We start from the raw sequence: 15,817 nt of genomic DNA, 5'->3' as shown, positions 1-15,817 counted from the left end.
GTTGTTCAAACCTCTGACAGTACAGTACAAAAGTGCAGCTGATGGGTAAACATGTATTCTGCATAATGGGCCAGCCGTACCACAATTACATTAAAATAGTTTAATCAGTTTCTCTTTGACGCATCTCAGTTTTAATTAAAATAATCAGAATATTTCCCATCCCTCTGTCACATTCCGTATGTCACCCTGAATTTGCTCACATGATCATTTCAACAGCTGTCTAAAAGCATGCTGTCCAAAAGTTAAACTCTGGCAGTAACACGCTCCTTCTATTCATTTCCTATGTCACGGGATATTCTGACTCAGTGCTGAGTGTAGTCGGGTTCAGAGAGAATTCTGCAAAGATTTGACAATGAATTAAATTTGCAGCGAATAAGGCTTACATCTAACCAGCCTTGTAGTTCAATGTTTAAGAGAGTCTGATGCCAAATGGACACTCTACCTGGTTAATACAATTGCACGCCAACTTTTATCTGAGTTGTAAAGAGACACTGACTACATCTATTTACTGCATCAACTGATGCAAATTCCAACGACAAAACACCAGGGCACCCCCTCCGATGGTCCAGAGAATAAGTAGCTTGGCACAATATAAAACTGAGGCACAAACACACACACACGCATGGACACAAGGGCACGCATGCATGCACATATGCACACACACAAAATACAGGACAAATGTGCACACATATATGCATACACATTCAAAAACTCACATGGCTACATGCATCAGGATACACACGGATGCACAAGCACATATATATATATATACACATGCATGTACATGTGTGAACCTGTATTTATTATATATATTATGTGTACATGTTCACACATGTACATACCTGCATATGGATGCATGCACGTGATATGTCAATGATATGGCATGCTCATGTTCACAGACACCCACAGATCTACAGTTGCAGTAAGTCAAACAGTAAATGCAGCACCAAAGAGAAGAAAACAATCTAGGCATGCAGTACCTTAGGCAATGGTCTTAGGCACATATATATAGCTAGGGTGCATAAGACTCTTGCACAGTACAGTATTTGTCAACATGGAGTGGAGAGTACATCTACAAATCTGGCGAGAGCAAATGATATTGGGAATGGCGAGGCTGGAGCGCCAAGGGAGGGGTGTGGGACAGGTGGCAGGGAAGGAGTGCCAGTGGCTGGGGTGAGGCGGGTGCAGACACACCCAGTTCTGAGACACCAAGCACTGGACATACAAGAACTGCTCTTGAGAGATAGGTGGTTCCCTGATTCACCTGCCCAGCCTGAGCAGATAGCAGTACTTCAGGGCAGGCAGAGGGGAACAAATAAATACTTAAAAATCCAGAGATTTACATCAAATGCACAAGTTCCCTGAATCAGCTATCAGTTCAATTTCAAATGTTAATGTAATCGCTGTGAAATGCAGGGGCTGGTCTAGATAAAAATCTCCTGTAGCATTCCCAAAATAGCACCTAAGAAAGACTCAACCTCAGGCCTGAATTCATGGCATTTTTCAGCAATTCTCTTCTCTATTGAACTGAATAACCAACACTGATAAATATTCATCTTTGGTCTACACAACCAATATTGGACAACAGAGCAAAGTGGGAATTCAGAAGACTAGGGAAATTTATTTAGGGATGAGGGGGAGGTTGAGATCGGTTCATTGGTCAGTTCCATTGGGTAGAGGACACAGTAAATAAAAAGGGACGTGGCGCAATCAAGATCTGACTGTGCCAAAAGCAATGTCAAATATGAAAGCTTTTGGCCTACAAGAGAACTAATAAGAGCAAGAGAGAGATTTGGAATAATGGGAGCAGATAAAAGAGACAGGAATCAAAGGAAAAGTGGAACTGGCAGCCAGTTCCTGGGGCTTGCATATGGTCCAGGAGGATGCTTAGTAACATGAGCAGATTACCAAAGCAAAATGCAATAATCATTAACGTTATACTAATACAGAACCCATGTTCAATAAACTAAATAAAATACCAAGTCGCAATTACATGGAACAAATGCAATATATAATTGGTGAATCTGGAAATATATTCAGGCACGTCAAGGAGTCACAATCTTCACAGAACTTGTCCAATATGTGTCAAATAAACCAACTTATGACTGAAAAAGTATTTTCTTTGCATGCAGGAAAATATGACCACTGTACAACAATGAACTACGTTGTTTCGGGAAGGATTTGAATCTGGATCACAGTAAGTTACTATAATCCATCAAACCATTTGCTGCAACCCCTCAGCAGAAAGTGAATCGGAATCAGAATCGGGTTTAATACCACTGGCATATGCCGTGGACTTTATTGTTTCGCAGCAGCAGTACATTGCAATACATAATAAGAAACAACTATATATCACAATTCCTGAATGATTTAGCGTGTGTCCTTGGGCTCCTGTACCACCACCTCCTTGATGGTAGCAATAAGAAGAGGACATGTCTGGGTGATAGGGCATTAATGATGGATGGCACCTTTCTGAGGCATTGCTTTTTGAAGGTGTCCTTGATGCTGGGAAGCCTGGTGCCTGTGATGGAACTGGCTGAGTTTAAAACTTTCTGCAGCTTTTTCCAATCCTGTGCAGTGGCCCCTTGCATATCAGGTGGTCATCCAACCAGTCACGATGATCTCCATGGTACATCTGTAGAAACGTGCAAGAGTCTTTGGTGACACACCAAGTCCCCTCAAACTCCTAATGAAATATAGCCAATGTTGTGCCTTCTTTGTAATTGCATCAATATGTTGGGCCCAGGATAGATCTTCAGAGATGCTGACACCAATGAACTTGAAACTGCTCGCCCTTCCCACTTCTAATCTCTTGGTGAGGACTGGTGTGTGTTCCCTTGATGTGTCCTTCCTGGAGTCCACAATCAATTCCTTTGTCTTACTAACCTTGAGTGCAAGGTTGTTGTTGCAATACCACTCAACCAGCAGATCTATCTCGCTCCTGTGCACCTCCTCATCACCATCTGAAATTCTACCAACAATAGATGTGTTGTCAGCAAATTTATCAATGGTGTTTGAGCTGTGCCTTGCCACACAGTCATGGGTGTAGAGAGAGTAGAGCAGTGGGCTAAGCACACATCCCTGAGGTGTGTTAGTGCTGACTGTCAGTGAGGAGGAGTCATTATTTCTGATATGCACAGACTATGGTCTATTGGTGAGGAAGTACATAGACTCAGGTTCTTGAGCTTGTTGTTTAGAACCGAGGGTATGATTGTGTTGAACGCTGAGCTGTGATCAATAAACAGGAGCATGACATAAGTATTACTGTTGTCCAGGTGACCCAAGGTCAAGTGGAAAGCCGGTGAGATTGCATCCACTGTAGACTTATTGTGGCAATAGGCAACTTGCAGCAGGAATCTCTCAAAGCACTTCATCGTAGTAGATGTGAGTGTTACTGGGTGATAGTTATTGAGGCAGCTTATCCTGCTCTTCTTGGGCACTGATATGATTGGTGCCCTTCTGAAGCAGGTGGGAACTCTTACTGAGGCAGTGAGAGATTGAAGACATCCTTGAACCCTTCTGAGGGTTCACCTTCTTAAGAGACATCTCAATTGTGGCTAGACTAAAATTGCTTCCTTTCGGAAAGACAGAAAATCAAACTTACTGAGAAAAAAATGGACAACATCTCAGAATAAAGGATTTAAACCACATTTAAAGGTCACAAACACAAGCAAATCTGCAGATACTTGAAATCCAAAGAAACACACACAAAATGCTGGAGGAACTCAGCAGGTCAAGCAGCATCTATTGAAAAGAGTTAACAGTCCACTTTTCAGGCTGAGAACCTTCTTCTAATTATCATAGATCCTGAAGAAGGGTCTCTGCCCAAAACATCGACTGCTTTTTTTACATTTAAAGGTCAAAAAGTGTAGTGTCAATTTCCTCACAAACTACATTGGATATCCCATTCAGAAATTTGCAAATAAGGTCCGTGGTAACATTTTGGAGACTTACCTTCAATTGGTGCCAAGATAACTCTGGAATGGTCATATGCAATCACGTTGGCATAACGGTTTTTGGGCTTGTTCACCTCCATATTTGAATGTTCCCACGTGAACTGCTGGCCTGGGTCAATTGACTAAAGCATTGAAAGTAAAGAGGAGAAAGGGAAGTGAAGATGAGAAAAATGGGAAAAATATCTTAGTGTTCCTTTAATCTGCTATTCAACCATCTTGCCACGATATTATTTTCAATATTCACAATCATTTTCTTCATTATCATTTATGATCTATAATCATTTATTAAAATATGTTAGTGCTTCAAAGAATCTGTGTTTTTCATTTTGCACCTTTTCTGTTCTAATTCTCACTGAATTCAAAGGGGTAAAAGGGTTGCTGATTTGCTCCCAGCCATTTTGTACCAGTTTCCAGCAATAGTCTGACTCAGGAGAACTAGAGTCAAAATAAAGAATATTCTGAAGCAAAGGTTTTCATTTATGTCCTAAGAGATTATTGCTTCCATTTCCAAGCAGTACAGTAGTATTGAAGCTTTGCCACTAAGCTGTTATGCAAGGGTGTTCTTAAATGCTGAGCTAAACCAGTCAGTTAACTGCATGAAAGTATCTTTGTTCAACGTATCTTGAAAGAACCAGAATGTATTCACTGGAACTTGGTATCATTTTACAATAATCTGCAAAAAGTATTTGAGAAAGGGGAAACCTTCCATTAAGATACTCAACGTACTGATCCCAGTCTTTCACATTCGATTGGCTTCAAGCATGTGTTTGGACTATAAATGGGAATTATATTGTTCTTCAAAGGGCAAGTTAAATACGACTGTTAAGATCTACAACCTAAGCATAGAAGAAGCCAGCTAGAAAGGTTTGATCCTATTAGCCTTTTAATAAAAGATTCCTCAGGCCAAAAAGGGAATAGAATCATAATACACAAAAGGAGGCTATTCAACCATTGTATGGATGGCAACACTTTGACAGTTAGGCTCTACACTCAGGTTTTCACCTAAATTAATTTTTCTGGTGTGCATGTCCATTTATCTCCCAGAATTTCTTTTTTTTTTGTAATTTAATGGTGATTTCAACATGCTTTCAAACAGCATTTCAGCCATAACCAATGACTTTATGAAACAATTTGCCTTAATTTTTCTCCATTTTTCTGCTGATTACTTAAAATCTATGAGTCTTATTCCCTGACATACTCAGAGGAAGTTTCCACTCACTTGCTGTCTGTAAACACATCATGATATTGTTGGCCAGAAAGAATGACTATCTACAAATCAGTGAATTCAAATGAATCAAGGACAGTGGAAGCAGACAGACTAACTGTCTTTGTTCTTGCTGCATGCTTGGGGATGGAGGTTGCCATTTTGTTGAGACACTCTATTCTCCATTTTGTGAGCTTGACATGCTGGGCTTGATCAATGTTTTAAAGAAGACACAGGTATTCTGTTTGACTGGAGATCATTTCCAAATAAGAAGTTACTTGTGAGATGTTCTTTGGTCTATAACATGCAGGTTTGTGAATATTGGGGTTGATGCTTGCCTGAAGTGATTCGAGTTTGTTGCTGATTGAGAACAAACAGCCATAAATTATCAACTGTCACTTGATGGGAAGAGGGCAATAAATGGATGCCGGCTTAGAGCGGAGCCAGTAACAAGATGTTAAAGATCAGACACATGGCCTGTGGCCAATGACACTGGAATGCGATATTTGAACTGATAAGGAATGAATACAAAATTGGATGCTTGGTGTATGCTAGCAGCAGTAACTTCGAAGAATAACCATTGCAGATACAAGTGTGAACAACCCTGTGTGAAACACATAGTGAGTGTATCGGGACTACGAGGAACGCCTGGCCAGAGTAAACTCCTTTGGCCGGGTAATACCTTTGCTACTCTTTAACTATTCAGGAGAGGCAGGGATACTTAGCGGGTGTGCACATGTGACGAGAATACACGCAGATTAAGATGTTAGCTGTCCTGTGCTGGCACCAGTGGGATCAGCAGTTGGTCTGCCACCTGTCTTCAGTAGAGAGAGAGATAAGGAAAACAATGGAGCAGCATTGGAGATGTTAATGAAGGGACGGGAGAGTTTAACGGAAGGAGAGCTGTCAAGGTCGACTCCCTCTTTGAACCCTGAACTGTTTGAAGTGATGGACAGGCGATACCCCAGCAGGGAGATAAAAAGGGACAGGTTCGCGAAGGCAGGACACACACGACACCCCGAGGTAACGAGACCCTGGAAGCGGTGCGTCTCTCACAAGTCAGTGGGAAGTTTTGGATGGCTGGTCGCGGGATCAAGCCATAGACACTCAGGGTGGAAAGGCACGATCGGCGGGAACCTGGTGTGTGTCCACCCTTGCCTGGGTGCCGGGTTCACCGCAGAGAAATGATCGTATCGGGAAACGGAGGGGTCACGGTCAGTGACCTCAGATGACATCACAAAGGACTCACCCGAAAGCTGACTGCGAAGGTCTGTGTGGAAGCTGTTTTGAATATTCATTCGTTTTGCTCTCTCTCTCCTTCCCCCCACTGTCCATCGCCACGGCAGCGATTACTGCGAACGGAACTGAACTAAATTGAACTGAACTTTGCGTCACTTTGAAACTGGTCATTTACCCCTAGACAACGATAGAGCTCGATTGATCCTGTTATCTTAATTCTGTGTACATGTATGTTTATCATTGCTGAACTGTTGCATTTATTATCCTTTTGATTAGAGTACTGTGTTGCTTGTTTCTTTAATAAAACTTTCTTAGTTCTAGTAATCCAGACTCCAACTGAGTGATCCATTTCTGCTGGTTTGGCAACCCAGTTACGGGGTATGTAACATAAGTGGGGTTCTAGTCCGCGATTTTGAACGCTAAATTTGGGACGGAGTAAATTGATTGGGTCAAAATTCCCGAAAGAAAGAAAAGACAAACAGCAGAAATGGAGGCTGAGGAATTTATAAAGGCGCCGACCTTGGAGGCATTAGAGGATGCCAGGAAATCAGAATTGGTAGCTGTGGCCAAACGGTTGAATCTTGCTAGGGGGAAGTCGACAATGAGGAGAGAGGAGATACACAGAGCTATCGTAGAGCACTATGTATCTAAAGGTGTGTTTCCCCAAGGCGAGCTGGAGGTGGTGTCTATTGAAAAACCTGCTGGAGACGTGGTATAGGTGCAGCTTGAAAAACTGAGACTCGAGCACGAGTTCCGGGTACGGCAGTTGGAGCGAGAAGAGAAAGAGAGGGACAGACAGTTGGAGCGAGAAGAGAAAGAGAGGGACAGACAGTTGGAGTGAGAAGAGAGAGAGAGGGACAAACAGTTGGAGAGAGAAGAGAAAGAGAGGCAATGGGAGCGAGAAGAGAGAGAGAGGCAGAGGGAAAGGGAACTCGAGCTGGAGAAGTTAAAGATAAGGGCAGAGCAGGGGCCTGTGCCGAACCAAGGTGGAGGGTTCTGGGCGACCCAGGAGGTTAGGCTGGTTCCCCCATTTGACGATACCGACGTGGATCGGTACTTTCTCCATTTTGAAAAAGTTGCTACAAGTCAGGACTGGCCGAGGGATAAGTGGGCTGTTTTGCTTCAGAGCGTACTGAAAGGGAAAGCCCAACAAGCTTACTCAGCTTTGTCCGCGGAAGATGCCCAGAGGTATGAGGTGGTGAAAGAGGCCATCCTCAGGATTTATGAGTTGGTCCCGGAGGCATACTGGCAGAGGTTCCGGAATGCGAGGAAGCAGTGGGACCGCACGTATTTAGAGTTTCCCTGTGAGATGCAGACATATTGTGAGTGTTGGTGCGCCTCGAAGGGGGTAGAGGGGGATTATGACAGACTGCTACAGCTGATCCTGATTGAGCAGTTTAAAGGTTGTGTCCCTGAGGGTATGAGACCCTACCTAGATGAGAAAGAGGCAGCCACGTTAGCCGCAACTGCTAAGTTAGCGGATGAGTATGCGTTGACGCATAAAATGAAGTTTGCCCCGAGTAAAGGCTACCAGAAGGGTCGTCAGGACAGCGGGGAGAGTCCGCCAGAAAAGTCAGAAAGTAAGCCGGGGACTAACGAGAGGGATAAGGTAGACTGGGAGCAGTCTGGTAGGAAGTCTCCTGGGGTCATCTGTTATAATTGCGGGAAAGTCGGACACTTTGCGTCCAGGTGCTTTGCCCCAAAGAAGGAGACGGGAAAAGGAAAAACGGCGATTCTGACTGGCTGTATCGAGCTGGTAAATGAACCGCTAGGAGAGGACAGGTCTGCCAAAGTTCAGGAAGGGCGCGAGAAGTTTATCTCAGCCGGATTGTTGTCAGTGAAGGAGGGGTTAAAACCAGTTCCAGTGCGGACCTGGAGAGACACAGGAGCCTGTCAGTCACTGACACTGAAGAGTGTATTAGAGTTTAGCTCAGAGACCCAGACTGGGGAGGTCAAGGTCAAATGTATTGGGGAAGGGACAGAGGCAGTCCCTTTGCACCAGATACACTTACAAAGCAACCTGGTCTCTGGACTAGTCACGATTGGGGTGAGGTCCGAATTACTGATGAAAGGCGTGGAAGTCTTGCTTGGTAATGACCTCGCCGGGGGAATCGTGTTCCCAGTCGTGAGATTGACAGATCAGCCTGCCAGCATTGAGGCCCCGCCCATGGACTCACAGGTTCATCATGGGACCGCAGTAGTAAATTTAGCTGAGACGTTTCTGCCAGCCTTATACGAGAAGGGGGTAGAAAGTGAAAAGAAGGAGTGTAGTGAAAAAAGAGGTAGTGAGGGAGCTGAGACAGACTTAGCATTAGCCAGGAAAGAATTTGTACAGGCGCAGGAGCGAGACAAGGGGCTGATGGTTTTGGCAGAGACAGCTTCCACTGACGCAGAATTAACAAGGGTACCAGTAGGCTATTGTGTGGAGGAGGAAGTGCTAGGGAAAAAAGGGAAACCAAGTACAGTACCCGCAGATGAGGAATGGGGGGTGGTGCAAAAGAGTTATGGGGATGAGATTTTTAACCTGGCCCACAAGGTACCCCCCGGTGGATATTTTGTGGTGCTGGAGGAAACAGCTGGTGGAATCATGAAAGAGGTTTACCAGCTGCCCAGGAGGAAGGATGTTATTGATTATGGCCAACGCGAACTGAGACGGTCACAGGCTTTTGATATGCTAACAAACCTAGTCGATGTTAGCGCGGAAATCAATGAAGCTAGGGTCCCCCTGATAAGAGAAAAAAACCATTTTGAAAAGATGAGTATGGTATCGACCAGATTGTTTTGGCCAGCTCTGCTGATAAGGTCTCTCCCTTAATCCCCGAACAAAGCGACTCTTTAGGAGAAGTAATTAAACGACTCGCACACATGTGTTTGATTGTCCCAAGGCGATGCAAAGAACTGGGACGTTGGGTGGTGGTTGTTTTACTAGGTCAGCCCAGCGAGCCGCAATCCTATTGAATGAGTAATTCAGTGACTAAAGGGCTGACGAACACAGAGGTGTGTATTGGCGATGTAATACGGCTGTCTGAAGCCAGCTTGATAGTGAACCTTGAAAAAAATGAGTTCGGCCACACGAAGGTCACTTACCTGGGAATTGTGGTGACACAGGGGCAGCTGGCAGTGATGCAAGCTAAAGTGCGGGCTATCTCTGACATCCCAACCCCGACAGACAAGAGGGCCCTCAGACGGCTCTTGGAGATGGTGGGGTACTGTAGGAAGTTTTGCAATAACTCTGCGGTTACTATCTCTCCCCCTCCTACTAAGCCCTTGCGAGAGAAAACTAAGTCGGAATGGGACGACCCTTGTTATTGTGGTCTGGGACGAAACCCAATGAGAGGTTACATTGATCGCAATTCATCAGTGATTTTGGCTACTATGAAGTTTGCTAAGTTGGAGCCTGGTCTAAGGGATTAGTAATAACACATATAAAAGGAACAGAAAACGTGATGGCTGACTGTCTGCCAGGTGTTGACAACTTCAAATGCGCTGTATTAGCCAAATAGCTGATAAAGATATATATTTGTGTGTATCAAATAATGTATTCATGTTTGTAATTTTTACCCCGGTAAAAACCCTTAAAGGTGGGAGGTGTGACGAGAATACACATAGATTAAGATGTTAGTTGGCCTGTGCTGGCACCAGTGGGATCAGCAGTTGGTCTGCCACCTATCTTCAGGAGAGAGAGAGATAAGGAAAACAATGGAGCATCATTTGGAGATGTTAATGAAGGGACGGGAGAGTTTAACGGAAGGAGAGCTGTCAAGATCGGCTCCCCCTTTGAACCCTGAACTGTTTGAAGTGATGGACAGGCGATACCCCAGCAGGGGGATAAAAAGGGACAGGTTCGCTAAGGCAGGACACACACGACACCCGAGGTAACGAGACCCTGGAAGCGGTGCGTCTCTCACAAGTCGGTGGGAAGTTTTGGATGGCTGGTCGAGGGATCAAGCCATAGACGCTCAGGGTGGAAAGGCACGATCGGCGGGAACCTGGTGTGTGTCCACCCTTGCCTGGGTGCCGGGTTCACCACAGAGAAACGATCGTATCGGGAAACGGAGGGGTCACGGTCAGTGACCTCAGATGACACCACAAAGGACTCGCCCGAAAGCTGACTGCGAAGGTCTGTGTGGAAGCCGTTTTGAATATTCATTCGTTTTGCTCTCTCTCTCCTTCCTCCCACTGTCCATCGCCACGGCAGCGATTACTGCGAACTGAACTGAACTAAATTGAACTGAACTTTGCGTCACTTTGAAACTGGTCATTTACCCCTAGACAACGATAGAGCTTGATTGATCCTGTTATCTTAATTCTGTGTACATGTATGTTTATCATTGCTGAACTGTTGCATTTATTATCCTTTTGATTAGAGTACTGTGTTGCTTGTTTCTTTAATAAAACTTTCTTAGTTCTAGTAATCCAGACTCCAACTGAGTGATCCATTTCTGCTGGTTTGGCAACCCAGTTACGGGGTACGTAACACACACAAAATATTTAGTGTATGAATTCACGTACTTGTTAGTTTAAACAATAAAGGTATTTGTCAGTAAATACAGATCTCCCTGTGCCTCATTAATCATTGTTTTAAGTAGTATTTTTTACATCAATGTATTGTGAAGGACTAGCAGTGAATCTGAACACTTTTTTTGCCTCAGTATTTTATTCTGTGAGTATTATATTCAGCAAGATGACAGGTGTTATGTAAAGTAACTTCACCGAGTATAAATGGTTAGGTGTGGAAAGAAATTCACCGTTTTTTGATGTACCAATATGTAGGATTGCTTCCGTATTGATTTAATTTCCCAAGGCAACCAATTTGTGGTGACTCTGTCAAACTTGGGACGATATCCAGCTGCTGAATGAACTGCACTAAAGTCTGATTTGAGATTGCTTTAAGCTCATTACACAAACCTTGAATCTCCCACAGCTTTTACTGCATTAGCCAAGGATAAAAAGTGGAATGTATAAAACTTTGGTTAGGCTGAACTTGGGAGTATTGTGTGCATTTCTGGTCATTCCATTGCAGGAAGGATGTGCAGACTTTGAAAGTGGTGTAGGTGGTTTACCAGGATATAGCCTGGATTAGTGGGTATGGGGTATAATGAGAGGTTGGACAAACTTGGGTTGTTTTCTCTGGAGTGTCAGGCTGAGGGCAGATCTGATAGAAGCTTATGAAATTATGAGACATGGATATAGTAGTTAGATAGACAGCCAGAAACTTTTTTCCCAAGTTAGAAATGTCACACACAACAAGACATGCATTTATTGTTAGAGGGGGAAAGCTTGAAGAAGATGTGCAAGGCAGTTTATTTACACAGAGAGCAGTAGGTGCCTGGAACGGCTGCCAGGGATGGTGGAAGGAGATAGCATGGTGGTATTTAAGAGGCTTTTAAATAGACACATGATTAAATAGGTAATGGAAGGAGTGGATTATATACAGGCAGAAGAGAATTAGCTTAATTCAGCATTGTGTAAGGTACATGTAACATGAAGATCAAAGATCCTGTTTCTGTGTTGTACTGTTCTATGAATCAGGAAATCAGTGAAAAGTCTGGAATATGACCACCATCACAATATTTGCGCCCTTTTTTTAATGTACTCTTTCACAGTTTTAGACTGGTCTGACCTCCACATTTATGGAGCCTCCATCCAGTGAGCAGCCAATCATACATCTCGCTTCTCCAGCCTGACATTCCCACTTCTTCTTTAATAAGATAGACAGACTGTTAGTCCTGTCTGCACAGATAAAGTAATAGTTTTCAAAATATGTTTGGATCCTCTGATATGGCGTGTTAGTGTGCTAATCCTGAACATCACCATGGCAACCCTTCCTCTTTGCTTTTTTGTCCTGATGGGTGGAAAGGGAGTGAGTACGTGTTTCTTTAATCCTACTTTTCATCTTCTTACAATCATAGGACTTCAAAGAATAAAAGGAAATTATTCTGCAATGCCATAAGTTGGCATTTTATGAAAGAATCCATTCTTAGTCACATTCTCCACTTTGTCATATATCTTCCAAGCTGCCTTTTTTTAATCAAATATTTATTCTCCTTTCTTTTAATCCTGTTTTCATCAGCATTTGCAGGAAAAATTCCACCACCCAGAAACCAACTGTCTGCACTTTCCATCAGAGGACAGTGTTATGGGGTGGCCACATTTAGCAAACATTGTTCAGCTCAGTCTAGAGTTGGAGACGAGGGCTTCTGGTTTGTAGGGCACCTCAAAACTTCAGGATCTGGATTTACTCAGTGAGGTTAAGCTTATGTGAGGTCGGCATGCAATCACTGATAAATAAGACTACAAAGCAAAGGAGCAGAATTAGGCCATTCGGCCCATCAACTCTGCTCCGCCATTCAATGATGACTGATTTGTTTTCTCCCTCAAGCCCATTTTCTTGTGGCCTCTTGCCCTGGACTCCACCACCACAGGAAACATCCTCTCCAAGTCCACTCTATCTAGGCCTTGCAATACTTGATAGGTTTCAATGAGAACCCTCTTCATTTTTCAAAACTCCAGTGAGTACAAACCCAGAGTCAAACCAGGTTTTGGGCAGTTTTGTGATCTTTATTACAGGCATATCTGCAAAATGTAGCCACCTTCTAATTTAACTCAAACAGGGCAAGGATTGAACCAATAAGATCACTGTCCCAGCCACATTTAACACTATCATGAAAAGTAAACCACACAAATCCCAGTGTTTTGATTTGGAAATGCACAATTTATGTCCTGACTTGAATCCTTAATTCAAAACACTTGCATTATATCTTCAGAATTCACCCATCTTAATGAAGACATGAACAAAGATATCTAGTATTCTGTGTGTGTTACTCCTGACAAGATCATGTTGTTTAACCTGTTCCACATCTCCTTTGGCAGGTAGTCTGTGTAATGTGGTGATTTACAAAGTTAAAACGCTCAAATCTAAATAGCGCTCAGAAACACTGGCAGGTGGTTGTGGTTTTGACTTGGTGCCAAATTTCCAAAAGAATGTAAATAACTGCAGACTTCTCTAAAAAAACAACTCGTGAGCTACAGACACAACAGATTCATTTATAAGGTAATTCACACTTTACCTCATACTCTTGTGAAAACTTGAGGTTGTCATTTGCTTTCAGATGATCTGTATGGTCGGCAAGCTCTGTAATGGGAATTGGTGGATGGCTCATCATGCCTGTGAAAAGACATAATGAACATGTCACCTTAAAAAACAAACAATGAAACAAAAAACTTTATAATTCAATCATTAGTCCCAGATGAAAAGGCTGAAATGAGAGGAGTAGAAGAGGGTCATGTGTGGTTAGAACATTACACCATCAGGGCTTGAAATTTGAAACCCAACAATTTTCAAGTAACCCTTTTTCCTACAGGAAGCACACTGGAATCCTCTCAGTGTGGTTTCTCAGGAAGGGTACATCCATCTTTGACTTCCCTGTTTCTCTAAAGCAAGGATTCCCAACCTTTTTTAATGCCATGGACCCCTATAATGAACCGAGGGATCTGTGGACCCCAGATTGGGAACCCCTGCTCTAAAGCACTGGATCCCACCTCTGTTTTTTCTGTACGCACCAATTTATGAAAATAGTTTGAACCACAGTCTCATCAATTTCCCTAACTACTCCCACTTCTTCCCTGCCACATTATCCCCTCTGCCCCAAGGATCATACAAAACTTTGTGTTTGTCATGGGCACCAACTCAGTTAATTTAAGTAAAAATGTGAAATGGGCTTCCTACCATGGAGCATGATAATCACCTATCAAACAAAATAAGGCCACCTGCAAAAATTCAAGGGTGTTGGAATATTTTATTAACCAACCACTTTTGAATAGAGGACCTAACCCTTCGCTGTTTTTTCTTTTGACATTTCTAACAATTTTTTTTTGGCCCTGAGTTAAGCACATGCAGATTGTAGCCTTCGTGTGTATTTGTGGCTCAGTATGACAGATTCTGCTTGGGTTCAACAGGGCATTCCCCACATGCGCAACCTTTGAAGGGGAAGTTCGCGGACCTTATGAGGAGTGGAGTCTTGTTACTGGTGTGATCCATCTGTGTTTGAGGGGAGTTGAATGTTAATCCTAAGGTTTTCTAGAGAGGAAGTTTCCAATTTCAAGATGGGAATGGAATGAGGCAAGATGGTAAATGAAAATAATACTTCAGCAGAGAAAGATAATTAATCATTTGGGGACTAAGTTAAGGCTCTTTCCTCTTCATCCTGCTTGCAGCATTGAATGGTTAAGCAGGGAGGTTATGAGGAGGGAACAGGTGTGATTAAGGGAAAGGAGAGGTGGTTTAAGTAAGGGGTCTTTGGGGTCCTGAACTTGGCTCATTGGGATGCAGTTCTGAAACCTTGACTCAACTCAGCACACAGACTTTACTGTTCAGCTGCAAAGTGCATTCAAGGGTTGAAGAGCAGAGGCTCTTCTGTGACTTATTACTGTTATCCACAGCCAAGAATTTGAACGGGAGAGTGGCATTGCTGACTCAGCTGCCTGATACATGCAGAGGCAGCAGGAAAAGAAGGCCATAATAAGAGGGAAAGACAGCCTTCCAATAAAAAATATCATTACTGTGCACTGTGGATGTATGTGATAAAATTGTGCAATACCCAGAGACGTATAGAGAGTGCTCACTTTCCTCCTGTCAAAATGACACATACCTCCAGAGTTTGTGCTTTATCTCAGTTTGCTTAAAGCACCACATTGTCCTCCCAAGTTTCTTGATAAGTTAACCTGAGTACTTTGGAGATCTCTCAGTGAGTAATGTTCGCCACAACTTTAAAATTATTCTCTCATCAAGGAATATTATCTTGCATACTATAAATTGAAAGTCTACAAACTAGTTATTAATGTTAAATTTATTAAAAACTTTATATTATACAGTGGATTCTGGTTAACTGGGCCATCAGTTAATCAGGGCAGCTACTTATTTGGGACAAATCTTAAAGAGCAAAACCAAATTCAGAAAATAGCTGGGATTCCCTTCATTTATTTGTGACACCAGACTGCTTAATTGGGGCAGGAGACTGTTACTGAAAATTTTCATCAGTCATGTGCACATTGTGTGGGTGTCAAAGACTACACCATGCATCGAGCAAACAGTTTATAAATAGCTTTGCTTTCTGTGTTCAAAAAGCAGTGATTTTTGTCACTGATAGTTAGTGAGTACTAAGCAGTAAGGCGATTCAGAACTGTTTTGCTCACTGTGGTTTCAAGCCTTCAGGCTTGGAGATGCCAGAAACTGCAGAAGTGAAAATGAAATGATTTCACCACTTCAGCAAGTTATGAACTACAAAAAAATTTGAAGGTATTGTCAATCACCTTGAATATTACAATTAAAATGAATATTTTGTGGATGCAATCGTAGAAAACACAGTTTGAAGATAGTCCACTATCTGCGCTAGATATATGCACTGATTTTGTTCAT

At 42.9% G+C, this 15,817-nt stretch overlaps 1 protein-coding gene across 10 annotated transcripts in view; it reads right to left on the bottom strand.

Annotated features, from left to right (window-relative positions):
- Positions 1-15,817, bottom strand: part of LOC140188305 (receptor-type tyrosine-protein phosphatase delta-like) — a 493,362-nt gene that overhangs the window by 59,944 nt on the left and 417,601 nt on the right. For all 10 annotated transcript variants that reach the window (XM_072244426.1, XM_072244416.1, XM_072244420.1 and 7 more), the window contains 2 exons: positions 13,470-13,567; positions 3,955-4,078 (listed from right to left, as the gene is read on the bottom strand). In XM_072244426.1, the coding sequence (XP_072100527.1) occupies positions 3,955-4,078; positions 13,470-13,567 (222 nt within the window). The remainder of the gene's footprint in view (positions 1-3,954; positions 4,079-13,469; positions 13,568-15,817) is intronic.

This window comes from Mobula birostris, chromosome 26, assembly GCF_030028105.1.
Source record: "Mobula birostris isolate sMobBir1 chromosome 26, sMobBir1.hap1, whole genome shotgun sequence".
Taxonomy (NCBI): Eukaryota; Metazoa; Chordata; class Chondrichthyes; order Myliobatiformes; family Myliobatidae; genus Mobula; species Mobula birostris.
Note: the sequence above shows the minus strand (reverse complement) of the source record. Positions and strands in the feature narration are given on the sequence as shown.